The sequence below is a fragment of the Fistularia commersonii genome, chromosome 5, assembly GCF_037954325.1.
Source record: "Fistularia commersonii isolate RoL2024-O1a breed Wild chromosome 5, RoL_Fcom_v1.0, whole genome shotgun sequence".
Taxonomy (NCBI): Eukaryota; Metazoa; Chordata; class Actinopteri; order Syngnathiformes; family Fistulariidae; genus Fistularia; species Fistularia commersonii.
Genome location: NC_141288.1, coordinates 5,883,369 through 5,910,931, shown reverse-complemented (window position 1 = coordinate 5,910,931; position 27,563 = coordinate 5,883,369). Strand labels below are relative to the sequence as shown.

Here is a 27,563-nt window from a genome sequence, read left to right as displayed (position 1 = left end):
GTGTAAGAAAATGCTGCGTTACATAATGCCTTTGTGGCTGTACGCCCGTGAGACGGATGCGGCGGATAAAGAAACCGGCTCTGAATGAGGTGGTATGAAAAGGCGGCGCTCCCTTTCATCAGCCTGTCCACACTGAGTGATGCCGACGCAACGCCTTCCCTCCCTCCTTCCTCCAAACCCCGCTATCAGGTGAAAGCGGTGGGTTAAACAGCCCGCCATTTGCCCTCAGTGGGACCTGCAAGGAAGACAAACAACAAGGGCAGCGGCGGCAGGGGCTCTCTCACACAAGTGTTTATTGACAGGTGAGGACAACGCGCTGATGTGACATCACGGTGCATCCTTGTAGAGGAGGTCTGCCACCAGAGCTCTCACCGCCGCCCGGTCCTCGCCGTCTGCAGGGAGGAGGAAAAAACTAAATGTGACAATAAACCTAAACACGGTTCAGCAGTGAGTGAAACACGTCAGGTTACAGTTTGTTTATTAGCTATTGTTTTTTTCAACAGAGGTGTATGGTACGTGGACGGGAGGCCGGAGTTGCAAACAGGAAGTTTAATGACCAAGCAGGAAGATTTTTTATTATTCTAAATATTACCATTAATCATTAGTCAACCAACAGAAAGAGCTTGGCTAATTTCTATTGGCAATGTGTACGGAGAAGGCTCTTAAGGGTGAAGTATTACTAATGAAAGTATTCTTTCATTCACGTGAAGACAACGGATTGTGGAGAACAGCACCGCGGGCTGGAGGACCCCTGGTGGCAGGGATGGGAATTTTTGGGTATCGTCAGCATGGCGGCATCAGTAAAAGTTCAACCTCGTGATAAGAAAATATTTGTTTTATTTATACAACTTAGCATTTTAGCTCAAACAGCTATCAATTCAGTTTTCGCTTTGACGGAGAGGGACATGAATGAATTAATAGTTCATCGACTGACATGACGGACGAGTTACAATTTAAGCACGACTATAAGAACATGGTGGCGTGTTGACTAGATCTGACGGTGAGAATCTCAAATGACACAACATTCTGAGAACAGGATTCATCCTGTCTGCTGGTGAAGTGGTGAATATTTAGACCTGGTGCTCATTGAGGAAGAGCCTGCAGTAATGCAAAATACATACATATCTATTTATCATTATTGATAGCTGTTAGCCTTCAACCTTGACCTGTCAATCAACAGATCTCAGGCAAGCATCTGTTTAATTATATAACACAATTGCTTTTTTTTATGCATCGTATTTTCCGCACTATAAGGTGCATCTAAAAGCCTTAAATCTTCTCAAAAACCGACGGTGCGCCTTATAATCCGGTGCGCCTTATATATGGATCAATATTGAGCCGCAAGAGGTCTCGCAGCTACGGGAAGCAGCCGCCGACTTCATTTTCTCCCGTGGAAGAAGTAGCGCGAGGTACACGCTGAGATATATTACTGCGCGAAGCGTGCATTTTCATTTCCATCTGTGTGTGTGTGTGTGTGTGTGTGTGTGTGTGTGTGTGTGTGTCGCCAAAGTAGCAGCAGTAAAAACCGGTAAAGGTGTGTGTATAAAGACCCCCAAAAAAAGCACCTTTCAAGAGACACTCTTACGACGCGTTGCTTAAACTCAAGGCTATCAGTCACGCAGTAAAACACAGGAATAGAGCAGCGAGAGAATTCAACATTAACGAATCAATGGTGCGGAAGTGGGGGAAGCAATAAGATGACCTGCGCAAAGTAAAGAAGGACAAACTTGAACGGTGGGTTGTTGAACAGAGAGCAGCAAGTAGAAGCATCTCTACAGTCATTATTTGAATGAAGGCAACAGCGAATTTAGAGACGGTCCTTCTTGGCGCTTTCGTTTTATTAAACGTTTTGAACCGTGATGAATGGAGTTGGAAATACATTGTTAGAACGAAGGCTGCGCAAATACCAGTAAGAGCTACCGGTACATACGGTACTGTCTTATGAATCCACTAACTTGTTTCGGGAGTAAACAGAATTGTCAGAACGTTGGTTTGTATTCCATTAATAAAGTTTGACTGACTTATCTGACTGTTTTGTTGACATTCCCTTTAGCGCAGCTCCATTTAGTGGATGCATAACGCAAGCCTAGCCACAACTGTAGCTTCTATTACATGCGCCTTATAATGCAGTGCGCCTTATATATGATTTTTTTTTTTAAATACGCCATTCATTTAAGACGAACCTTATAATCCGGTGCGCCTTACAGTGTGGAAAATACGGCACTTAGTTTTTTATAATGAAAAAAATGAAGGAACTGTTGAGCATTTTTGATTTTTAACCTAATAATTCTTCACATGAAGATTTAATTTGACATTTATTGTGGCATGCTAGCTGCGGCTCAGGAGAAGATATATAAAAGGTTCATCCTGTAATAAGAAATTTCTCGAACCACAAATGTCCACTGAAGCTTCTGATCGTACAGTGTGTGTGCATGTGCGTCCCTGAGTGTCTGGCAGCACTCTTAATACAGATATATTTATAAATACCCTCCATTTACCATTTGAGAACACTTTGCGGCCGAAACACCAGTGACAGGACATCGGTGCAAATCTCCCAAGAGTTCCTGAGGGACTCAAAGACGACTTGCAACGTCTCGCAGAACGTTTCCTTCCTACGCCCCATCTCAACCAGATCAGAAAAAAAACAAAATCTTCAGGTTCTTAAATTTCTGGTGGATCGTGTTTCCTACCATGTCTACGACCACCTTCTGCTTTCAGCGGCGGGGTAGCCGGGTCTAATTCTAACACATGATGCAAGGCATCTTTCACTGCTTTTAACGACATTTGGCTCCTGAACTGCCAGCGTTTCCTGCCAGTGTGAAGTAGAACAATAAAAAAAAAAAAAAAGATACAGCAAAATCGATATACTGCCTGTGGGAAAGCAGCCGTGAGGTGATTGCGGTCGGGTAATTGATTGTGCCCTCCCTCCCCCCGCTGGAGATGTCCACTGTGGAGCAGTGGGGGATTAATTGAATTTGCGACGGAAATTAACTGCTGACGGTGGTTTCGTGTGGAAGGGTGCCCGAAACAAATAAAAAAGAGGGCGCATTTCTCAAGTTACAGCCAGGAGGCTCTGCCTCTCCTCCAGCAGCTGTTAAAATATTAAAATTTTACAATCCCTGGCCGATTACACGTGCACAGTTTAATACAAAGAGCTCGGCTATAAAATCTCTTTATCATGGTAATTTCCCCTCACCCTGTCTGAAAGGTCACCGCCGTATGGTATTATTAGGTAATATCATCTATTTCTGGATCTCCCTCCCAGCCCCTCTTGTGTTTGAATGTCTGGCAGACAAAATATTACGAAGCCGTGGCATGGTACTACGGCGGGGTTCAGCTACTGAAAAATGAAAATGACAAATTGTTTCGTTGCAGCTCGTTTGATGTTTCACGTATTTATTTATTTACTTTGCACAGCAGACAGGAACAGCTAAGACGCCACGGCCTGGTTATCTTAAATACCTTCCTCATCCATTACAGTCCGCTTGGTGTTTGACACTTCGACCTGGGGTTTATGTGAAAGCTGTTGATATCTTTAAAAAACGTCAAGTGGGGTGAGGGGATGAATATTTAACGGGAAATAAAACAAATAACGTTAAACAATGTTCGTCGCTCTGTGTTAGAGTTGCATTTGACAACTTGCATAAGTAAATTAAGTAAATAAATTAACAAGTAAAAGTGGCTGATGCTGAAAAACAAAATTGACATGTTTTTTTTCCAAATTATTTTAGTAATTATTTTTGCTAATTTCCTCATTTGTATTCTAATCAGGACAGCAGTCAATAATGGAATAAATAATTAGTAAAATGAAAAACAGGGAGAAATCACCAGCTGTGGCTGGAATATAGTGATTTTTCAATTTTGCTAGCGTATGTTAACTCTTTACAAGTTTTAAGGAAACTACTCAAGTTGCTTTTATGCTTGGGTAATTATTGCTGATTGGAAGGATTTGTTCCCTTGGGTTGATGTTTGAAAATTATTTATCATAATTTTTCTGAAATCTTTTTATCTAATTGACAAAGAAAAAAAGACGACCAAGACAAAAGGATAAAAAACCCAGACAGTTAGTGAGAAATTACAAATTTCTCCACAATTTCAGGTCACATTTTTGATAAGCAGCGAATGAACTATAATGAAAAATGGCAAAAATCTGCACAAAAAATCTATAAATAAAATCTTACAAACGTTTGTTTCTCTAAAACACTCACTGACTCCCAGCTGCGTCAGGCGGTGGCTAAACTCGGGATTGTCGTCGAGGAGCCGCAGCAGGTTGGTGGACTCCATGCGCTCCAGCTCCACCTTCCAGTAGATGTAGATTTTGTGGTTGAAGCTGACGTAGACCAGGCACGGGTTGTTCTTGCCCTCCTTGCACGTGTACTGGCCTACAATACACACACACACAAGCACCCATGCACAGTATGAGTCAGGCATTGCTATGATAGAGTGTTAGCGACCACATCAGCTACTGGACTGCAGGTCACTTCCACCTAGTCAGAAGCTAGTCAGAAGCTAGTCTGATCTAGTTCAGTTGTGTGTGTGTGTGTGTGTTTGTGTAAACACCCTTTTCAGCCACACTCAATTTACAAAGAAAAAAAAAAAATGACACCCGATGCAATCGAGCAGATCCACTCCTCACCACGTCACATTAGGTTGCTCAAATAAACCACTGCTCCTGGCAGCGTGGGTGGATCTGAGGAGACCCAACTTCTCAGTACTGACACTTAGTGGCCGATATGGGTAGGTGCAAGTTGGGACGTTGCGTTAAACCATAATCACTTGTGCCCATTTTAGGTATTTCCTGGTCAATTTTATTATTCATTATTATTGGAATATTGCTGATGTTTTAACATGATTGACCTATGACTTTTGGGATATGTACTTGTGCTGTTATTGCCAATTCACTGTTCATTATTGAACATATTGTGACATTCATGCAGGTTTACATTTTACTAAGGACCCATTTAGCAGTATTTAAAGAAAGAAATTCTAAATGCTCAGCAATTATTTTGACCAGACTAGTCAAAAATAGGTTGGTCATTTTTGTGTTTTTATTCTGCTGCTTAGCATACTGTTAACAGTTACAGCAAAAAGAGACAAATCTCTTATTTTACGCAAATCTCAGGGGCATATCCTCTTAGCTTTAAGCTTATTTCTAACAATACTAATGTCATTTTTGCATGTTTTTTGTGATTTCCTCCATTTAATGTTTAGGGTAAATTATTTTTGATCTTCTGTAGGAACCTGTGGTCAGTGTATTACTTTTCACAAACAATCATAGCAATTTGCTGTGAAGGAAAGTGATTAATACAAAAAAATTCATTTAAAAAAAAAAAAAAAAAAAAAGGCAAGATTTCAAAAGAGCTCGACTAAATGAAGGTCCTGTTTATGTCGCATTCAGCAACTCCCTTCATTTGTATTGTAATTTCTCTGGTCGTATCTCTCACCGGCACAGAAGGCGTTGACGTTCTCATCAAACTGGAAGCGGACTACGGTGCGGTTGTGGTCGATGATGTAGGTTTGTCCATCCCAGGCGCACGCCACCACCTCCTCTCGGCCGTCACCCTGCAAGAGAGCGGTGTTTAATTCCCCCCGTCGGATAACCAGATCTCGAAGCCTTTTCATAATAGTTTATCTATTTCAATCTCTTGGACCAAATACTTCTCCACATGTTTTATCTTTTAGTCGTTTAGCTGTGAGGCAAAATTGAGGACTCTTTGGTTGTTTGTAATTATGAATGGGAGTGTGAATGGGTCCGTGGCCCTGTGATTGACAGATGACCAGTCCAGGTTAAACTCCGCCTCTCCACCCCATAATAAGCAAGGATTGGCTGCAGCCCTCATGATTGATGATGATACAAAAGAAATTTCGGGTAGGGTCTTGAGAACATGACTGACCGTGACGTCAAGCTTCTGCAGGGCGAAGAGCTGGTGATCTACCTGGACGGACCACAGCAGCTGCTCCGAGCTGTCCATCAGCTTCAGGGTACCTGGGGCACCGGACGGGGACATGTGGGAGAGGTAGACCACACATTTAAAAACGCTCCAAGTCCGGCTTCCTTATATGAGGACAACGCATTTATTTACAGTTCTCCACACCATCTACTTTGTTCTACTCTACGAGCCGTTGCTTAGTCCCTTTTTTTGCTTTGAGTGAAATCTGAGGTATGAGTGAGCAGGAAAATCAGCGAAAAACATGAGTGATGTGTGTGTTGTTGACTTGTCCGTGAAGAGATGGACAAGTTGTTGTTGGTGAGATAGCGAGAACAAGAGGGTCATCTGTCAAAACGCAGCACACATTTACAGGGGATTTGGTGAAACAGACGGCAGGAACATCAACGGACAAAGCATCGGAAGAGTCGTTCAAAGCCAGTCGGTGACGGTTTGATCATTTTATAAAGAGGACTGGCTAAATTGAGTTTTGCGATGAGGTGTAGCAGTGTGCAAGTTAAATTTAGCAATACACTGTAGCATTAAGTGTGTAGCAAGTAAGTTAAGTGACAGAGCACAAAATGAAAAACTCCTCAAACCTCCTCCACCACCGCCATCTTTGTGCAATCTTCAAGGTTAATAAACTTAAAAAAAACAGTTTATTTCTTTGCATTCTCTTTTATAATGTATTTTTTGTAAATTATTTGCTATTTATAAAGTACAGTTTTCTTGTTTAAAAACAGGTTTCAATGCCTTTTAATGGGGGAAATTTAATTTGATTTATGTGCAAACTGAGTTACAGGCTCAATCACAGAATGAACTAAAGTTATAAGTTAAGGTGTTGCTGTATTGCAAAATATAAAAAATAAAAAAAAAAACAATAAACATACCAGAAATTGAGGAACATTAATGACTCAAAATGTGAATCTCAGATGAAGCGAGTATGAAGATATGCTACTTGCCATCAAGAGTGCAGAGAGCAAACAGTCCGCATTTGGAAGACTCTTCTTTTGATCCTGACAAAAAAAATAAATAAAATACAAGTTTCTCATTCAGCATCAACATTGTGCTACTCAAGGAACTAATTTCACACCTTTGCTGATGCTGCCGATGAGGTGCGTTGAGACGTTCTTGTTGTGTATCCGCCCGGTGGTCAGGTGCAGGACTACATCCCTCGAGGGCCCCTCGCTGTGAGGCAGAGATGTCAGAGGCGTGTGGTCTCGTGCGACGTCCGGCGCGCGCTGCACCACATAGGGGGTGTCGCTCACCTGCCAGGGGTGGCAGGGGTCTCATCCCCGGAGCCCAAAGAGTCCTGCTGTGTCCAGGAGCACAGCAGAATGGCGTAGCCGCAGCCCGGTTGGGACACCATCAGCTCCGGGAGGCCCTCGGGACCGGGGTTGACTGACAGACTGTCCACCTGCAGCGATGCCGGCGAACTCCTTCAATGACGGATCTGATGCAAAAATCGACAATCTGACATTCGGAGCTATTTTAATTCCAAGGCGTCTACCTGTCCTTCTAGAAGCCACTTTTTAAGCAGAACCAGTTGTCCGGATCCCGGGTCGGAACCATCCGACGGCTCCTCCCAACGGAAAGCTCGCACCACTCGGTCAGTATAGCCCACCACCAGCTCACTGCGGCCGTCGCCATCTGCAGCACAGTAACACAGAGCGTTCCAGCTCCGGCAGAACGAGGAGAGAACCAAAAGGAGGGACAGAACGCACCGATGTCGCTGATGAGGATGACCTTGGTGTTGGCGGGGATGTGCTGAGTGAAGAGGGGCCTCTGGTCTTCGGATGACAGTGACTCATGCTGGCTCGACGAATCGGATTTGCTCGCAGAGGCGACGGTCAGGTCATAGAGGTGAAACCAGCCCTCAGCTCCCACGGCGACGACAAAGTTCTGGATTAAACGTGACAGTGGCGTGACTCTGCTTCATTGTCAAAATATCTTCTGTCCTTTCCTCAGCCTCCCATCACATCTGAGATGGAGGTCTTTCAAATGGCCAGCAGATGGCAACTCCAGTGATGCAAAAATAACATTTGTTCAGTCTCAATCCCAAAATTCTCTCCTTCTGACTAAATTGATCCAAATGTAGGAGCAGGGATTTAGTGACATTATTTCATGCAAGAGCTTTTTTAAACTAACAACGGGTTTAATTCTGGCTTTTATTCATTTTAAAACATTTGCCATCTCGTTATCACTACAAACGTCATCCTAAATAAGAGATCCACTTTCCAGACCCATATTAATAATATCAGTCTGTCCACCTAGTTCCCGATCTCCTGGATAGAGTATTGCAACTCTATTCTTTTAGGTCTCCCAAACAAATCCCTCCACAAACTCCAGCTTGGATCAGAACTCAAACCCCCCACGGACAACACATCGCCCTGGTCCTTTGGCAGTTCCACTTCAAAATAGTGTGCCACACCTGTAAATCCACTTAGCCTGGCCCCTCCATAACTATCAGACCTGCTTCATACTGCAACGCCCTTCTGCTCACTTCAGTCGGCCTTTCAGTCGCTCTACTCTACAGCTTTGGAGCTTAACCCCCCCCAACCAATCTCTTCAAAATGGCCTACTGTCCATAATCTGGAACCTTACTGATGCAAATCTTTTTTTTTTTTTTTTTTTTTTGGAGGATGACCTTGGGTAAAAGGCACACATAAATAAAATGTATTATCAATATCATTATCAATATCCCAAAGTCAGGGTGCAAAAGTGGGAGTTGACTTATCTGACTACAGGTAAGCTACATGCTCCACATGTTGAAATGTAAGGAAGCCAGTGAAAATGATGTAGAGTTTCATTTCTGAACCACAAGCTCACCTTCCCTTTGTTGCAAACATCTCCAACTGCAACACAAGTCAGCTGCAAGGCAAACAGACAAAGACTGAGCGTTAAAATTAGCTCATCAGACTTGAAGCTCAGCGTCTACGAGAGCCTACTGACCATTCCTACGCAGGTCCTGGTGATCCAGGGTTTGGAGTCATCATTCTTGTAGACATGCAGCTTCCCACTGGTGTCGCCCACAACCAGCTCATTCAACTGCCATGAGTTAAAGTGCATCGGTTACTTTGCTCACTTTGGAATCATCCATTCGCTAACCGGTGCTCTTTAAACACAGAGCTGGGAAGTCTGGGAAGCCCAACTTTATGAACAACATTGTTGGAGTACAATTCTGTCACAAAGTTGGAGAACATTTGCTCTGTGGCTGAATGATATGGTACTGTAAGTTAATATTATCAAACCATGAACACAGTACTTTGTTTTATTTATTATTATCAGAAAGCACAAACTGCATTGCCTATCTTCATCCAGATACAGGGGATCTAATCGAAAGACTGTTGCCCATTCTTTGCTACTCTCAAGAAATTACCAAACGTATCAGCAAGGAATTTTCTGAAAAATAAGACAAATCAAATGAATCGAATATTTATAGGTGGGGGGAGGGGGTCATTGGATGCTATCAATAATCAGTTTGTCCATAAAAGCAGATATGAATCCAAAGAGAAAGAGAGAGAGAGAAACTGCATGAGGGATGAAAAAAAACATCTGATCCCGAGATGTGAAAGTTTGAATAAAGGTTAGCTTCCTCACCGTGTCGTTGTCAGCATCTCCCAGGCAGATAGCATGAGGAAACAGTGTTCCCGTAAAATCCAAACTCACACGCTGGACGTAATTTAGTGACCTCATGGTTACCGGATCCGGTGGATCAGAACCGGAAAGTCCGACTTAACATCAGTGTAAATATTCATCTGCGACCGAAGCTATCACTAGCTTAGCTAGCTTAACAAGCTAGCATTAGCCATGGTATGCAAGGAGGCTCGTGATAACGTACTTATAAAAAGTAAACTTACGTATTAACTAACCACCCCATGACGATATGTTCATATAACATTCAAACCTGTAAAGAAAACGTTTTATTGTTTTCCGAACTGAATGCCCATAAGAACCGGAACACGTCTTGCTCGCAGTATCCTTGTAAACAAAAGCAAGTGAAAGTACGGAAGCCCTATATATACATACGTTTTTCGCGAAATGTACATCGAAATTTCAAGGATTCTGCAATGAAAGGGACATACTTCTATAATTATTAGTGTTTAAAATAGGTAGTGCAATTCTTTCGATTGTAACTTGATTTTACGTGCTTTAAATTTCAGGGGTTCAATATTTTAAGTGTGAATCGGTAATGTCCACTAGATGGCAATGTTCACCGACAGCTCCCGCTCACAGGAGAAAAAATAACATTTTGAGCTAAAAAGAGGCGTTTTCACAAAATACATACAGAGGAGATCGAAGTGACTCGGGGGTCCAATATTTAATGTCGTTTAAGAATTCCCGAATATTACTAAGTATTTATCAAGCAGCTTCTGTAGTTTTTCTTTCTTTTTAAATAATGCATCTAAACGTTTAGTAAGTTCAATGCAGATCAGTTTGCAATAACCAGTCTTGAAATCTTTTGACTCTACTTTAAACTCCAATTCAAATAGTTCCCCTCTTATAAAACTTAAAAGAAGAATAAACACAGTTTTTCCTATGCTCAGAGATAACCACTGCTGGTCATAAAGGGTTTAAGAAAAAAACACTCCCTGCAAGAAAAAAAAAAAAAAAATTACAAAACAACACTCTGAACGACAGATAGCACATATTAATTATTACACTCGGGCCGTGGCTGGAAAGCCCCTCCACAGTAACACCCCCCCCCACGTCCCCACCCAACCCCGGCCTCTGGAGGACCCCACAAATCACTAATTGGAGCCTGAAGCAGTGAACAGGCCGTGGATTGGTTTCAGAAAAAGCCTGGCGACGGTGAAGGGGTGCGGGCGGAGGGCTGAATAGAACCCACGCTTCTTTTCTAAACTCTCTTGCTGGGGCCAAATAGAGAGAGAGAGAGAAGGGGGGGGGATAGGGCGCAAATGGGAAGGAAAAGAAAGGAAGGTGATGGCTTGGGGTGGGTGGGTGGTGGTGGTGGTGGGTGCTTTTTGCAAGCTTAAAATGTTGAATGCCGCCGCCGACGCAGAAAATTGCAAAAAAAAAAAAAAACACTCCCCCCCACACGTTCTTTTTTTTTTTATTTTAAGACAAGGATGCACAGATGAAATGGGGAAAATGGGGGATGCAGAAAAAAAAGGGGAGTAGTAAGGGGAGGGGGTATAGCTGTTATAGATGTGTTTTACTATGCTCATACATTTTCAAAGCGACAATAATCGACAGAACCGCGACACGTCAACGCAACTGTAACCATATCGGCTGTAACCAATCACACACACAAAAGCCTTAGTCGCGTTGCACCCCCTCCCTTCCTCAAACACACACACACACACACACACTCACACACACACCATCCGTTCCGCCTTTTGCGAAGGCCGAAGATCCGAATCAAAGTGGAAAATTTTTCGGCCTCCCAGTGGCACAATAGCGCTCCGAGCGCATCCCAGACCGGAGGGCAAACAATGAAACTCCGCGGCGTTCAGGAGTTGAAACAACCTTTTCTTTAAAAAAAAAAAAAAACTTAACATCAACTGAATGCCCTTTACATCACCCTTTTTTCATAATACTAAAAAAAAAAGTACATGGAGAGAAAACCAACGCTTTGGGCCACCTGTTGACTTTGAAAAACAAACAAAAAAACTCGCAAGAAAATAGAATGATACTGATAAATTCACAACTTTTTTTTTTCAAACTTTGCCAAAATAGGAGTTTTTTTTTATTTTTTTTATTTTTTTTATAATAACCCGCATTCAGACAAACTCCGCGGCAGGTTCCTCCACACCGACGTGACACCCACCCGTGATGGATAGGAATAAAATAAACGCAAGAAGAAAAGAGCGTGGAGAGGGGTGTGGAAAAGAAAAAAAAAAACACTCGCCAGGAACTGTTTGTTTAGTGCTTTAAGTGGCACGCGTCCGGCGTGTGCATCGCACCGGCGCCGGGGCAGGAGCCCAAGGTGTATCCACGCGACCGTGGGGCGTGTCCACGCCCCCTCCCTTCCGCGGCCGTGCGCGTTGAAAAGCGCAGGCGTCTCACCCCACGGGGACTCGAGTTTCGCGGCACCGAGGCAGCAGCGGCCCCCCGAAACCAAGAGGGCCCCCCACCCCACCCCACCCCCCAAAAAAACTCCACGTGAACGGCACGAGTGGGACGCACCGCCACGACACTCCGCGGGGTGTGTGAGATCCGTCGGTACACTCGGGAGCGCACCGGACACGACAGGATGGAGCTCCACGCCGGTCAGCAGCAGCAGCTGCTACCGCCCGCTTGCTTCTTCTCCGCGGCCGCGCAGAGCGTCCAGCTGAGCCCCGCGGGAAGCGGAGGAGGCGGTGGGAAGTCGGCGTCCAAGCAGCCCAAGCGCCAGCGCTCGTCCTCGCCGGAGCTGCTGCGCTGCAAGCGGCGGCTCAACTTCGCCGGCTTCGGTTACGCGCTCCCGCAGCAGCAGCCGCACGCCGTGGCGAGGCGCAACGAGCGGGAGCGTAACCGCGTCAAGCTGGTCAACAACGGCTTCGCCACGTTACGCGAGCACGTACCCAACGGCGCGGCTAACAAGAAGATGAGCAAGGTGGAGACTCTGCGCTCGGCGGTGGAGTACATCCGCGCCCTGCAGCAGTTGCTCGACGAGCACGACGCCGTGAGCGCGGCGTTCCAGTCCGGCGTGCTGTCGCCGGCCATGTCGCAGGGATACTCCGCCGACATGAACTCCATGGCGGGCTCCCCGGTGTCCTCATACTCCTCCGACGAAGGCTCCTACGACCCCCTGAGCCCCGAGGAGCAGGAGCTGCTGGACTTTACCAACTGGTTCTGAGCGTCCACTGCCTGCCAGGTGAGACCGAAAGAAAGAGAGAGAGAGACCCTAAAAACCACCATCAACAACAACAACAAAAAAAGAAAACCGGGGTTTAACCCTCCTTTCTCCTTGCAGAGAACCTGGATCGCACCGGGTCGTGCGCTTGGGGTTGAAGAGGAGGAACAAGATGCACTGAAAACGCGGGTGGTTGTTGTTTTTATTTTCTTTTTTTTTGTTGTCCAGCGCCCTAAAAAAGCCCAGACAGACTCAAATATAAAAAAATGGTGGAGTGTGTGTGTGTGTGTGTGTGTGTGTGTGTGTGTGTGTGCGTGTGTGTGCGTGATCAGCGCCAAAGGATTTACAGGACTAGACTCCTGACAGCGTGGGAATCCAAGCTTCTGTGCAAAAAAAACCTCCCTTCTTGATAAACAACAACAACAACAACAACAACGACATGAAAAGTGGACTCTTGCTCTTTTTTGCTAAAAAAAAAATAAATCCAACCCCCTTGGCTAAACTTCACATCCATTAAAAATGCTTCCAAGTTGCGGAATTATTCTATGAAATTCTATATCAGAACGCTTTTTTTGTGAAATATATTAAGATATTTTTGTATGTAAGAGATTTATAGACGTTTTGTACACATCATGTTTTTTGTATATATTTTTGTCTATATATTGCAAAGTTGCTTTTATTACCTCCTGCCTATTTAGACGCGTAGTCTATTATTCCTTCCTACGTTGACGAAGGTTCCAGAAGGAGTTTGACGCTGAGACTTTTTTTGTGTTTGTTTTGGGGATTTTTTTTAGCACCGACGTGTCTTATTTAATAGCAGAACCATGTTTATTGCATTGTGTAATGAAGTTGACGATGATCAAAAAGTTATGCAGCTATTGTCCAAACAAGACTCACACTGCCAGTTATATATTGTCTTGGATAAAGGAAAAAAAAACAAAACAAAAAGTCTTATAACCATATTTTCTACACTCTAGTTGGAGAATAAAATTATTTGTTACTGAATTCTTCTCTGTCCCGTTTTACTTTTTTGGACACACACACACTTATGCACGCACACACGCGCGCTAGAGGTACACTGGAGCAAGTTTACGCACAGTTACGCGTATTTTACGAATGGGAATATTTAACGCAAAGGGGCTCAAAATCTTAATAATAATATCAATATATTTGGGGGGACTCCATAAACGGTTGAACAATTTCATAATATAAGTTCGTCCCGTGTTTTGTTTCTGCAAAACGAAGTTTGACAGGTGGGTGGAGGCTGCGGTCGGACGCGTGTCTGCTTTAATGGATTCGTGAGTGGTATGTATGCGTGTGTGCCCGTGCGCGTGCATGCATGCGTTTCTGTGTGAGTGTGTGTGTGTGTGTATGGTGGTGGTCGAGTGGAGACACAGAGCCGAACTGCGTGGTGGCGTGTGCCTCCTGAAAGCGGCGTGCCTCCGAGCACACACACTATACACAGACATTCTCTGCCCACACACGCACACACGCACACAATATACACAGACACACACGCACACACAGGCACCTTGCAGGAGGAGGGGGTTTGGTGGTGTGTGACGAAGATGTCTCCCTGCTGGTGTTACTCACGAGAGAAAAGAAACACAAAATGTTGAATAAACTCCAAAGCATCTATGTGTTGTGGGTTTATGGGTGAACCTTCAAAACACACAGATAAACACACACACAGCAATTGATGATTGCTGCTTGTGTGTGAGTGTGTGTATACTTATCTAGAGTCAGAGAGGCCACTGAGCCATGAACTGATCCACACCACAACTGCCCCCTGGTAAACAAGTTATCATGTAATTGACGTAATTACACATTTATAACAATTTTAATGCAGTTAGAAAGAGACTGCGGATAATTACTTTCTGGGTTTGCTGTTGTGTGGGAGGGCATAAACATCCAACCATGGGTTGATGCGCATTCAAAAGATGGTTAAAATTTCGTTTATGGTTAAAGTTTTTTAAGGTAAAAACACAGATTTATGTGAAACGTTCAGGTCTGTGAAAAGAGGATTTTTTTTCACCCCTCCCATCCTAAATGATAGGCCTCTGCAATGACCAACAATCAAATTTTAACATTTGTTTAATCTAAACTAATTTCAAGAAAATTTCCCTTTTTTTATTGAAACTATACCGAGGGCTGGAATAACAAACAATTTCATCGATTAATTGATTAACAAGTTAATTCTTGACCATAAAAAAAAGAATAAAGTTGTTGAAAATAACATGTAATTTATTTTCATTAGTTTTTAGTCCGGGCTCTTTGTTTTGAAAAATTGCCACTTCAACCCGCACTGCATTCCTGCACTCAGTCGTAGCGATTTTCCGTACGTCATAGGTCAGCAAGCTAAAAGGACGCTAAAAACGAACGAATGCCACAAGAGACGGATCTCAGAGCGGCGACACAAACAGTGCTGCATTTAAATGTTTGAAATGTAAACCGCAGGTTCTTCACAACAGTTGATTCACATGCGTCACTCTGCATAATACACACTGACCGGCTTGCGAATGAAGCCGTGAAATCCTCGAAAACTACTTCACCACGTAGAGACAGCGCAACATTTCCTGTCATTCCTTTGTGTGGTGTGGTTTTCTGCAGTGACATGGGCAAAAACAAGGTTACGGAGAAGACTGGACATAAGGAAAACACTTAAAGTGTCACCGTCTACCATCACCCCTAGATGGGACTCTCCAAGTGCAGGGAAACATATCAGGGCTCCCATTCTTCTACTTCTTCTGCATGATGGAAAGTAGATATGAGGTGTAGTGGTTACATTTATGTTCCTTTTTTAAAATTATCTGCCTGTTTCACCCGCCCACGTTCAGTACGATGGAGTCTCGACAGAAACACAGCGCGATGGTACAACAGGTGGGGCTCATCGGAACCCTCCAGCGGCGGGCCTTGTATTTCACACCGAGGCCTTCAGTAGTGCTACATTTATCAATCCACCCCTCAATAACTGCTATAAAACCCATCTTATTATGCAGTTACACGGACAAATCCTTTTCCTCGTTGCAACAGGCCAGCTAGCTTCGGCACTGCTCGACCTTTCTTAGCCATGTCCAGCTTTTCTTGAAACATCCATCTTGAAAATGGTCTTGACAATGAATCTGGAACCACATCCATTACTTCTTTACCTTCAGCCATCATGGGTTGACAAATTAGCTATTACATCAACGCTCTCTACAGATGCGGCCTGCTATCTCTGGCTAGTACGCTTTCTGACTATCCAATCATAGGGTGTATGACAGGTTGACGTTACTACAGCCTTCTAGAAGGCCTTGGTGTCGCAACTCAAAATCTGATTGGTTAAAGCAACAGTTTCATTGACCCTTATTTTTTGTGAGAGCGCCCGTGAATCAGATTCTTTGACTTTGACCCTGCCTGGCAACAAATAATAGCTGAAATGTGATTGGTTAAATGCTTTAGTATGAAAATACATGTCTGGAAAGGAAAAAGGCTATAAGGAAGCGGACAGACCATTTGTAATTATTTAATAAGTATTCACGGACAAAATAAAATTAAACTCAATCTGTTGTTCAAATATTTTTTAGGCCAGCAGAGAAGGCCTTGCAGGTCCTGACGGCCCACCACTGGAACCCTTAGAACACCCCCACAGAGGTTAGGGGAAAGGAACAAGAAAGGGCGAGGGGCATGTTGATATGAGGACTTCAATAAAACTGCCAAAACCCAAAAGATAGATCGACGTGGAGGAAGTGACCAAGATTGTCGGGGACACACACACAGACTGTACCGGAGGTGTTCCAGAAAAAAACAAAACAATTCGGAGGACAGAACACCAGGCTTGAGAAGACAATGTTTTTCTTTCTACTGTTTATTAGGGGGAACCCAAATCACTGCACAGGGATCCAGAAAACAAGTAGTCAGACTTCAGGATGACAGTTAAATGTCTCAGATAATTGACATATATCAAATACATATATTCATCCATCCATTTTGCCATACATCTATAGACAGGACTGTCTCAGAAATTTAGAATATTGTGATAAAGTTCTTTATCTTCTGTAATGCAATTAAAAAAACAAAAATGACTTTTTCATGATATTCTAATATTTTGAGATACGATTTTTGAGTTTTCTCAAGATGGAAGCCATAATCAGCAATATTAAAATAATAAAAGGCAATATTTATTGCAATATTTCAGTTGATTTATAATGAATCCAGAATGTTTGACATTTTTGTTTTTGGAATTGCAATACAGAAGATAAAGAACTTTATCACAATAATTTTGTGAGACAGTCCTGTATATATATGTATATATATAATTTATATTTCTTTCTTTCTTTCTTTCTTTCTTTCTTCCTTCCTTTCTTTCTTTCTTTCTTTCTTTCTTTCTTTCTTTCTTTCTTTCTTTCTTTCTTTCTTTCTTTCTTTCTTTCTTTCTTTTTATTTTATTTTATTTTATTTTTTAAATCAATCTTTTTTTTTTTTTTTTTTTTTGTCAATTGGCAGTGGAGCTCCAGCCACAGCTTGAAAATAAGCTTTCCTTTTTTCATTTTTTCTCCGCATGCTCAGCAGGAACCGACCCGCGGTGGGTGGGTGAGGGGGATCAAAACATGACGCTGAATAAGTTTCTAGCAACCAGGAAAGAAGACGACAAATTTGAACCTTTATTTTTTGGAATGCAAAAGAAGTGATGGGTCGACAAAAAAGGAAACAAAATAACTTGTCAGGGTCGATTGCTGAAGACCCATTTAAAAAAAAATCAGCCTGTGTAACTTTTTTTTTTTTTCCCTTATTTGCTAGTGCATGCGTGTGTGTGTGTGTGTGTGTGTGTGTGTCTGGGTTTGTGCGCGCACAGGCTTTATATGACGACATATGCTGCGTTGCCTGATCTAACAGTCCTGGTTCTGTGGCTGTCAGGGCCCATTATGTTTCCCTCCCGATGGCGGGCTGTCAAGCGTACACAAACCGCGGGAGAACGCAGCCATGTCTAATTGGCAAAGCCGCAGCAAAACAATGCCTCAAACTACATCGGGTGAATATCTTATTGAATATCGTTCGTCAGCGTCGATGCAGTCGGACAGAAATGGGCACCCGCCCGAGTCTGTCTACCTTTGCTCAAAACGCCGTCCCCCATGTTTTGTTTTCCTTACTCCAGAACAATAAGCGCTTGTTGCGTCAGCGGATTTACATGAGCCCTACATCCCCCTCCCCCACCTTTCATCCCGCATGTCAGATCAATTTTGTACAGAAGTTTGAGAGTTTTCCAACAAATACAATAGTTGTTTGCCCCCGCCCGTCCCACTCTTTTTTTTTTTTTGTGCTCAATGAACTATGGCTGCAGAGAAGGAAAAAAAAAAACTCCCACAGCTGCAGGACATTTCAGGACCATAGACAGCACTTCTATGTGCAACAGTAAATATGGGGTTAATATGGCCTCCCTTTGTGCTGTTTTCAATCTGCGCGTTTTTATCCAATCGTCATAAAGTGACTCAGCATCTGCAACAATGGCGGAGGATGCATATTTTACCGGCCGACCGGATAACCCACTTTCGGGAGTTGGGGGGAGTAATAGTGGACTGCATGTCTTTCTGCTTGGAAAGCTTCTATACAATACAGCACTATAAACTTGATGCTACAGACATTAAAAAAAAAAAAGACAAAAAGTCAGTCGTAGTGAACACCCAGCCCGGTCAAATAGCCCGTCTGTGAATAATCTGTTTTTTTTTAAACCATGTCTCTTCTTCACAGTCAGAGTTTCCCTCCAAACCCTTTCGTCTCGTCACTGTTTCCGTCCCTGGATCGGTCTCTGGCATCCAGACACCATCAAATGATCAGGCAACGACTCCTGAGTTCATTTTCATTTATGTCTCCCCGCCCGACAATCCATTTCCTCAGCTCATTAAACAAAAAAAAAAAAAGATGAAGAACAACAACCACTTAGTGTGGATTCAAACAGCCGTGGCCATCAAGTCAGTAACTATATTTCAAGCCTTCTTCTTCGTCCAGAGGTGCGTGAAACCTTCAAATACAACGCTAGAATCTAAAAAAAAAGTAGAAAATGTTATTTATAAGATAACATTCATGTCTGGTCTTGTTATCATAAATATATATACAAAAAATTGTTGAGTTTAAGGAGTTGGTACTGGCATGCTGCCATTGGTTGGGTTTTGAAAAAAAGTTATAAATCAATTAAGTGACCGACTTACTTGGACTTTATTACGACGTACTGAAAAAAATCTCATTTCCCTCTCTGCCTTTGTCAAAATATACAATGTGGAGTTCTGAGGGAATTCAAATAAAGTAATGTATGGTCATAAAAAAATTAAAAACAAAGCCCATATTGTGTTAGAAATGAAGATCTGTCCTCCTAGAGCTGCACCTTCTCACTCCCGAGCCTGTGTCAGATACCGACTCATCTTTTTTAGACAAACCCGGAGAAGCGTTTTATTTTTGGGGCGTCGGTGCAGCAATGCAATTTCTCATTTAGCACACAAAGATGTGGAAAGTACAAACTCCGCTTTCATTTAGGTTCGGTTTAGATATAAACGCAGATGTTGATGCAGACATGACACTCGAGTTTCATCAAAAAAGGGGTTCTAATGTGTTGGTATGTGACGCCAAGGGAACCGTCCCCATTCGTCAGGCTGTTAATGAACACGTTAACACACTTCTGGGCAATTTAGGGTCTCCGATTGACCTACCGTATGTTTTTGGACTGTGGGAGGAAACCTGGAGAACCCGGAGGAAACCCACACGGAGAACTTGCAAACTCCAAGCAACCATTCAAGGTTTGGATTTCACCTGTTGTCCCAAGCCCAATTTTTGAGCTTCAGATGAATTCCATGTTGGTGAACGAAAGCAAATCACTGAGTTAGTTACGAATCATGTTTCTATAATCCCAACCAATGAGTTTCCTTGTGTAAACATGACAAGCATATATTAGCGTATATTGATGGGAAGCCTAGAACACTGGTCCCGGTGCTCGGAATGTCAAGTCAAGATTTTATTTATAATAAAATCACAACGCAGTGGCACTTCCCGAGTAGGGCAGGCCTGGACCACACTCTTTAAGATGATTTACAGAAGCAAGCATTTGGGGACAGCAGTGTGAAAAAGAAAAAAAACAAAAAAAAACAAAAAACGTTGGACATATCCTAGCTCATTGTGGGCCTTCTGTCTCAACCGGACGGGGAATTAAAAAATAGAGTGGAAATAAAGGTCAGAGAGATAGAAAGCAAGAGTAGAAACAGAGGATATATAAGGGTTGGATGACTTAAAACTAATAATAACAGTTTCAACAGTTAGTGCTAGCAGTTATAATGTATTAGCAGATATGATCCAATTATAGCTTTAATATTCATAAAAAAAACAAAAACAAAGCCCAGGTAAAGCCCAGCATAAGTAAGGGGCTGGCCTAATGCATAACTATTGGCTTTCTCAAAAAAGAAAGGTTTTTAGACCATTCTTGGATGAAGAGAAGGCCTCCGGATGGAGATCGGAAGATGTTTTTGCAGGAGAGGAGCTTGGGAGTCCTTTTGGCGGCGGCGTAGCGCAGGAGGTAGAGCAATCGTCTTTGGAATCGAACATCCCTGATTCGATTCCCGACTCCTCCTAATGTGTAAAAGTGTTGTCGAGCAAGACGCTGAACCCCAAACTGCTCACCTGGCACTGGTCAACGGCAGCCTACTGCTCATGGTTCATCCATGATTGGTTAATGGCAGAGAACGAATTGCCCCACAAGGATTAATGAAGGACACATTTTTATTAAAACTGGTGAATACTGACACACACTGTCTGTGGTTAGTGGCGGTTAGTCGTCCAGAGGGTTGGAGATAACTGACTTGTGAATGAGCATGAAGAGGGGCAGGTAGGCCAAGAAGTCCAGCAGGTCCAGGGGCGGGATTCGCTGCAGCTCCCGTCGGACGGCCTCCTCCTGCTCCCGATAGATCCCGCCGACCTTCAGCTCCAGAAGAAGCTGCTCGGCGCTGATGAAACCCCTCTGGGCTCTGACGTCCCCGTGCTGTCCCTCCAGGAGGTACAGGAACAGTTGCTACAAGAGTCAGGAGATTTTTTTTTTTTTTTTTTGAAAAAAAAACAAAAAAAAAAAAACAAGGAAAACTGGCTCCGGACTTGTTGTTGTGTGTTATTGTGCTCCTCCGGGGGCAGCGTCAAATTACCTCAGCCTGTTTCAAGTCTTGTTTGAGTGCACCTGTTGGCACTGGTAATGCAGTCTAGATAATAATTGTAGGGGTTGGGGGTAGGGTGGGGGAATAATCCTCCTGGCAATTAGCCAGCCGCCCCCCCATCCCCTCCAGCCTCTCCAGTTAACAACCCTATCCCTAACAGCTCTGTAATTACAAAGCCTTCCCTACCTGGCCAGGGGGCTCAGTTTCCACACCCACAGCCGGAGGCTTTCATGCCCCCCCACCCCCTCCACCCCTTCCCTTGCCTTTCACTTTCTCTTCACTTCTTAGTGTGAATGAGGACGGCATCGGCCGGCGAGCAGCCAGCTGCTCCGCCGGTCCCGGTCCATCTGAGATGAGCCGTGTGTCTCGGGCTGATTACAGAGCTGGGCGGAGTGGACGGCATGTTCACTGCTGGGAACTTTAATGAGATTAAGGCTGCGCTAATCTATGAAAAGGGGGAAAAGCTCCCCGTCTATTTCTCCCTGGCTTGCGTTCCTCATTTCTATGCATGAAGGCTGAGTGGCATTCGTGAAAAAAAAAAAAAAAAAAAACAACATCCGAAAATGACCCAACCTATTGGGGATTTTTTTTTTTTTTTTTTGGAGGAAAGTGTGTTTATTTTGTTGTAATTATACCCACGGAGCCATGAAAGAGAGTGGTGGTGTTTGAGGCTTGAATTGGAGACAGAGATTCTTTGGCGGGAAAAAAAAAAAACATATCCTCAGTGCACGGGTGAAAGAAAACACACGTGCTGGATATTTGTAGGCCTCTTTTCCACTAGAGGGCCTGACATGATGCCTAAATTTAATTATTTCTGATTCTTTTGTCACCCAATTATATCCATGACCCATTTCAAATACCTGCATTTGCACTGACCTGCAGGCAGTTTGTCGCAGCTGAAAGTGAAACGCAAACACAAAGTGTTGCTTTCAGAATCTAATTTTACATCAGGCCAAAAATGTCGTTGTTTTCAATAACATGTGACTTGCAATGTTGGGGGACGAACTGAAATCTGCAGCCATTCAGGTCCGAAAAATCCCCATGCTAAAAGTCAGAGAACATGGGAGGAAGTGGGTCACCAGGACTGTACTGACAGGCTCCATTGATTTTAATGGTGAATCAAATTTCCTAAGATGTTGTTATCTAGCTATAGAAAACTACAGTCGAACCTCAGCTTATGAACGTCCCAAATTACGAACAAATTTGCCTCCGAACAGAGATTTCAATCAAATTTTTAATGCAACACAACATACAGCACACAAACTCATGGGCGTGTGGTATTGTAGTGTGCGTGGTAGTGAGGTACAGTCAGTGGAGGCAGCAGAGGCCGTGCCTCACTTGCCAATCTTGGAAATAAAGAATTTAATACGAAAATAAAAAATTAAATGTTTTTTATTTATCTGTGATTTTCACCTTAAGGTATTTTTCCTTTAACTTCACTGGCTTTAGATTGTTTTTGATTAAAAATCGCTGGATTTTCCCATTTACTGATCAAATAGTGGGAAGAGACATGAGGTGAGGTGAGGCCGTGGACTTTTGAGCCTCAAGGTAGATTGAGTAATGTAGGCTGACTGCTAGCATGCTCTGCAATAACACCATATTGCTGTCTCCCTGTAAATGTTTATACACTTTTGCTATATGAACTCTCTATCGTACAGTGCTTTTTGTCAACAAGTGTATGTGTGTTACTTGTTTCTTGTGCTGAGCGAATATAAAATGGCTGCAAAGAGCCACAAAGTGAGGCACACAGTTCTTCTGCCTCATGGTAGGAGGCGCTCATGATTCCAGGGATTCTCGATATGAGATTAAACATAACCTTTAAATGCTGCCAATCAAATGGTAATCAAGCTACTCTGTGGGGTTCATAAGGTTGGAAATCTGATTGTGATGAAGTCAGTGCCTCACCAGCCATGAACCTCGCCGCACGCCACTGGTGGTCCAAATTGTTTACATCACTCATTGTTATGATCTACTGTTTATTGTGCTTTTTTTCTTGGTAAGTTAGCCCTTATTGCGGTTCCAAAAGAAGTCCAATGTGCTCATTCCAGTGGTGGTAAGAAGTTAAGAATTACATTCGATCTGAAGAAGGAAATAATAGCTGAATGTAAATGTCATGTTCACGTTACTGATCTTGCCAAGCACTGCGACATGGTTGAGTCAACCATCTGTACAATGCTGAAGAGCTAAGATGCACTCAAGACTGCTGATATGGCTAAAGGGGCGACTACTTTAACGAAGCAAAGGTCTCAAGTCTTAGAAGAAGAAGGAGAGGTTTTGTTTGTTTGGATTAATGAAAGATAGCTTGCTGGAAATGGCGTTAACGAGGATCTCATGAGCAAGAAAGCTTTACTTTTGGTTAGTTGCTGGAAATGTCGAGTACAAGTGCTGGCAAGAGGAAAAAGAATTCCAGAAATAAAGTAATAATTGAGGCTATCTCAAATTATTTTCTTCATTTTTGCCACAAAAAAGTGGTCTAAGAGTACTGTATGTATTTTGGTGCTGGAGAACAGATCAATGGGGATTTTCATTGATTTCAATGTAAACATTGATTCGGTTTGCAAACATTTTGGTCATAGAACAATTAATTAACTTTGCAGGTTGAGGTTCTGCTCCACACTTGAGATTTTTGATGTTATTTTTTTTTTGTTTTGAAGTATGAGTCATGTAGAATGACTATACATTACTATGTATATGACTATGCATCAGACTATATTACTTCTCTACACTCCATATAGGTGAGCTCTTGATCCTCGGTCACTGCTGACTCTGACCAGTTGCTCCATTCGTTTTAAAACACAGTTTTATAATCCCAGCGACAAGTACGAACCAGCGAGTGTCCGACTTTACCTTCGCTTTAAAGAGCCTCACTTCGAGGGAGCGGAAATCCATCCTGCTTATGAGTGACCGCATGAAGTCACTGCAATGGAAGAACACACAAGGCAGATTGTGAACACAAAACTCACAACATGACCCTCCCCTCTGGAAAAAAAAAAAAAAAAAAAAAACACGAAGAAATACAGGTGAACTTCTCGGGACAATGGTTGGTGATTTTTGGCGGGTGCATCCCGTGCAACCTCATGTTTGCGGAGACGTGATGGTAAAGAGTTCTGAGTCCATTGTGGTTGCTCACAGTGGCCTGGCTGCCAAACAATGCGCGGGCACATAGGGACATCCCGCCACACTAACGGCCAAAAACTGCTGCATTTTTTTTTTTTTTTTTTTTGCTGGTGGCGGTGGTGGTGGGGGCATGTTTTTTAAGGGAGAGGAGCTGGCGACCGGGGCACACTCTGGTGCCACTTGCAGCAACAAAATCTAGGTCCGCTCGGATAATTGGAGGGAAACACGACCAATTGTGTGGGGACAGACCGCTCCTGTCCAGCGTGTGGCAAGGCGACGGCCGTCCCCACGCTAACGAGCGCCCAGTGTTAATGAGCCCCTCCTTCGCCGCGCGCTCAATAGCCTGTTAGGGCGAAGAATGGCGGAGCGCCGGGCCATCGAGTGCAGTGCACGCCTGAGTGCTCCCAGTGCCGTGATTGGATGGCGTCCACCAACCACGGCGCAGGCGGGGGGCTTGATGGGGATGAAGCGAGACAGGTCAGCTAATGATCATTAATTGCACTTGGTTTGCGGTAAAAGAGTCCAAATGCTGGCGCGCAAAGGACACTGGCGTGATAATGGCAAGTGTAAACGAGGGGCTGGGGGGGGGAGCCGGTGATGGACTGCAGAGAGGATAATAGCAGCCTAACCCATTTTCTTTTTCGCCAGCCTTTCCTCTGGCACCCCGCTGATACCGGCACAGCCGACTTCTCGCTTACGTAATGGTCAGAATTTTGGCGGTCTCCGCAGGGTGGCCAGGATACAGTGAAGCGGCAGGGGCCAAAATATTCTGACCTAGTTTGATCTGACATAGAGAGTCGAACGTGAATATTTGTGAGTTCGAGGTAAATATGAGCTCTCTGCCTGCAGAGAAGGAGGTATTGTTTATTGTTGGAGGGACTGGATTCTGCTGTGTCATTTTTTCCCCTCCAAACACTGAATTAGCTCGCCTGCTGACTCATTCAGTCCAGTCTATCACCAGGAACAAGTAGACTTACAGTAACTCTCACATGCATGAAGAAGCAAACGCCCACGTGATTTAGCGACAGCGACGGTGACAGTGACCCCCCCCACCCCCCACCCCGCCTCATCCACCACCGCCGCCACCTTTCTCCGAGCGCATCCTGGAAATCCTGCATGGTTATGTATCCTCCCCCCGGTTGGTCATGTGACTTTCCCTAAGGGAATGCAGGCAGCGCGCCAGACTGACCTGTATAGGAGGGTGATGCAGCACGCAGAGGAGAGGCGGCGGGGGGCAGATGGGGCCGAGTCAAGGGCCAAAAACAGCTCCCGGGGTGAGAGGAAGAAGTGTATATGCTGTGTGTATATATGTGTACATTTTAGGGGTACAATTAGTGATTAGTGAGGTAAAAGTAACATAATTAAACATTCTAAATACTGTTCCGTGTATGGATTGTGTTTCCGTCTATTGTAAAGGCCTCATCTGCTCCGCTGTTGCAGCGACAGCTGGCCGCCGGTTAACAATGTTGCGTGACGGCCCACGGCTTCTGTTTTCGGGGTTATCAAACAACGACGGCTTCTTGAAATAAGGTGATTTACGACGAAACCGAAAACTCGGTTGAGGTTGGGTCAAGTTAATTGACAAGTCAGGCTAATTGACTTTATCACTAACTTTATAGGAACACAAATGGATAGAGAATCTTGTCAGCCATATTCAGGAGGTATGCAACTGATCACCAAACATTCATTCATTCATTTTCCAAACCGCTTCTCCTGAACTCAGAATCGTGGGAGGACTGGAGCCAAGAGTAGAGGGACATGCAGAGACATAAAACCATTTATTGACATATTTTTGGACTGAAATTGGAGAATCTATAGCAGGGGTCTCAGACTCACGGGCCACTTGCGGCCCTCTGAGCAATATTTTGTGGCCCCCTGCCTGAGATCAGATATTTGTGTTTATTGTGGCCTAAATCTGATTATTTCTGACTTTATACAGTGGGTTTAAAAAAAAAAATTTAAAAAAAAAAACGGGCAAGGAAAAAATGAAAAAGTAATTTTGCAATGTGTTTTTTTTGTTTCAATTTTGAAAACAAAATGTTTTTTTGATGAAAAAACATCGAGTGACATTATTAAAACGATCTTTTCTTTTCTTATTTCTAAGAAAAAACACAAAAACGCCAGCACAAAAAAAGAACAAAATTAAAAAGATTGATTTAATATCCAGAATAGCCTTGTAAGCATTAAACCCTCTCTTATACATGCTACCAATCTATTTTCTAATAAATTTTCCCACAGTGACAAGATTTTCTCTTATAACCCAACAATATTTTCAGGGTGTAATCAATTCTTTTTTAATATTAATTTTTAATATTAATTTTTGATATTAATTTCTCATATATTTTTAGAGGAGCAGTTCATGACAAATGAAGTTTTTTATAATTTATGTGTTTACCTCCTTTACACTAAAACAAAGGACACACTTGGACTTAGTGTTACTTCGAATGATTTTACCGTTCCGGCCCCTTTGACATCAAAATAAGCCATATGTGGCCCCCGGACCAAAAATAAGTTTGAGACCGCTGACCTACAGGAAACACAACCGGACACAGAAACATGCAAACACCGCACAGAAAGGCCTCCGATCGGAATTCGAACCAGGGACCTTCTTGCTGTGAGTTTAACTACAGCACCACTGTGTTTGATATCCGCAAAATCACTGCAGCTCACACACGTCCTCTCTGAAAGGCACCATCCGACAACACCTATCAGGTTTTGTGAGAACTTTTAAATGCCAACTGTCATAGAACCTGAGATTTGTTTCCCTCTCCAAGATAATGGGACCTAATTGATTCGGCTGAAGATCCGGCCAGCAAAGGAGAAGTCAGATATTTTGGATCCCGACCCTTAAAACTGAGGAGCCAGAGACTTGAGACTTCAGAAGTGATAAACACAGGAATCCTTACTTGGTCTTGTTAATATTAAATTATTAGATTTTTTTTTTTTTTTAGTCACCATAAATAATTCTGAGAAAAAACACACTTTTACCTCATAAAGTGTTAAAAAAGCAGAATTACAGAAAATATCATTTTAATGATTAAACCAAATTTTTTAACACAATTCTAAAAAAAAAAAGGAAATTTTCTCTATCTCATATCCGGGTTCGTACGAGAGATCTGCCGTCTCAGATTTCAAAGCGCGATGATCAGAAGGGCTGATTGTGTAACTACTATTGCAGCTCACATCTGAAATAGGATTAGACAACAGGATTAAACCAAACAGGTAAGAGGATCAAGGCAGTTCAGTTGGGATGAGATGGCAAAGGGATGCTTTTGTTTTTTTCTCCCCTCCCTCATTCTGGCGGCAGCGCTACCAACGCTCATCTCCCCTCTTCGGATCTAAATCGCACGGTGAGGCGTTCGGTGACAGGAGGTTTAATATGAACATTCATTATCATTACTATAATTGTCTGTATGGGGAGCAGACACCCCGGTCCGTCTGTGCCAGCCAGCCAGTCAGCGCACAGGCCTCCTCTAACACGCCACACAAAGGGCTGGCCGTAAATCAGGGGACCCGTGACCCTGGTCCTGTCCTTGCTGAGAGGGAGCTCTCACT

At 43.4% G+C, this 27,563-nt stretch overlaps 3 protein-coding genes across 3 annotated transcripts in view; 1 reads left to right on the top strand and 2 right to left on the bottom strand.

Annotated features, from left to right (window-relative positions):
• Window positions 1–277: 277 nt before the first annotated feature.
• Window positions 278–9,934, bottom strand: itfg2 (integrin alpha FG-GAP repeat containing 2). Its single transcript, XM_086146628.1, has 12 exons — window positions 9,528–9,934; window positions 8,880–8,975; window positions 8,757–8,798; window positions 7,652–7,829; window positions 7,438–7,577; window positions 7,196–7,344; window positions 7,021–7,115; window positions 6,890–6,943; window positions 5,895–5,986; window positions 5,445–5,562; window positions 4,209–4,382; window positions 278–392 (listed from the first exon to the last, which is right to left on the bottom strand). Exons 1-12 carry the CDS (start codon window positions 9,621–9,623, stop codon window positions 328–330), a joined length of 1,299 nt encoding a protein of 432 aa, XP_086002754.1. The 5' UTR covers window positions 9,624–9,934; the 3' UTR covers window positions 278–327.
• Window positions 9,935–12,078: 2,144 nt separating this feature from the next.
• ascl1a (achaete-scute family bHLH transcription factor 1a) lies at window positions 12,079–13,687 on the top strand. Its single transcript, XM_086146629.1, has 2 exons — window positions 12,079–12,747; window positions 12,847–13,687. Exon 1 carries the CDS (start codon window positions 12,145–12,147, stop codon window positions 12,727–12,729), a length of 585 nt encoding a protein of 194 aa, XP_086002755.1. The 5' UTR covers window positions 12,079–12,144; the 3' UTR covers window positions 12,730–12,747; window positions 12,847–13,687.
• A 6,828-nt stretch (window positions 13,688–20,515) lies between these two features.
• LOC147233957 (uncharacterized) overlaps window positions 20,516–27,563 on the bottom strand; it is a 58,900-nt gene continuing 51,852 nt past the window's right edge. The window contains exons 7-8 of the mRNA XM_086147384.1: window positions 23,739–23,808; window positions 20,516–20,755 (exon numbers count right to left, since the gene is read on the bottom strand). Coding sequence (XP_086003510.1) covers window positions 20,516–20,755; window positions 23,739–23,808 — 310 coding nt within the window. The remainder of the gene's footprint in view (window positions 20,756–23,738; window positions 23,809–27,563) is intronic.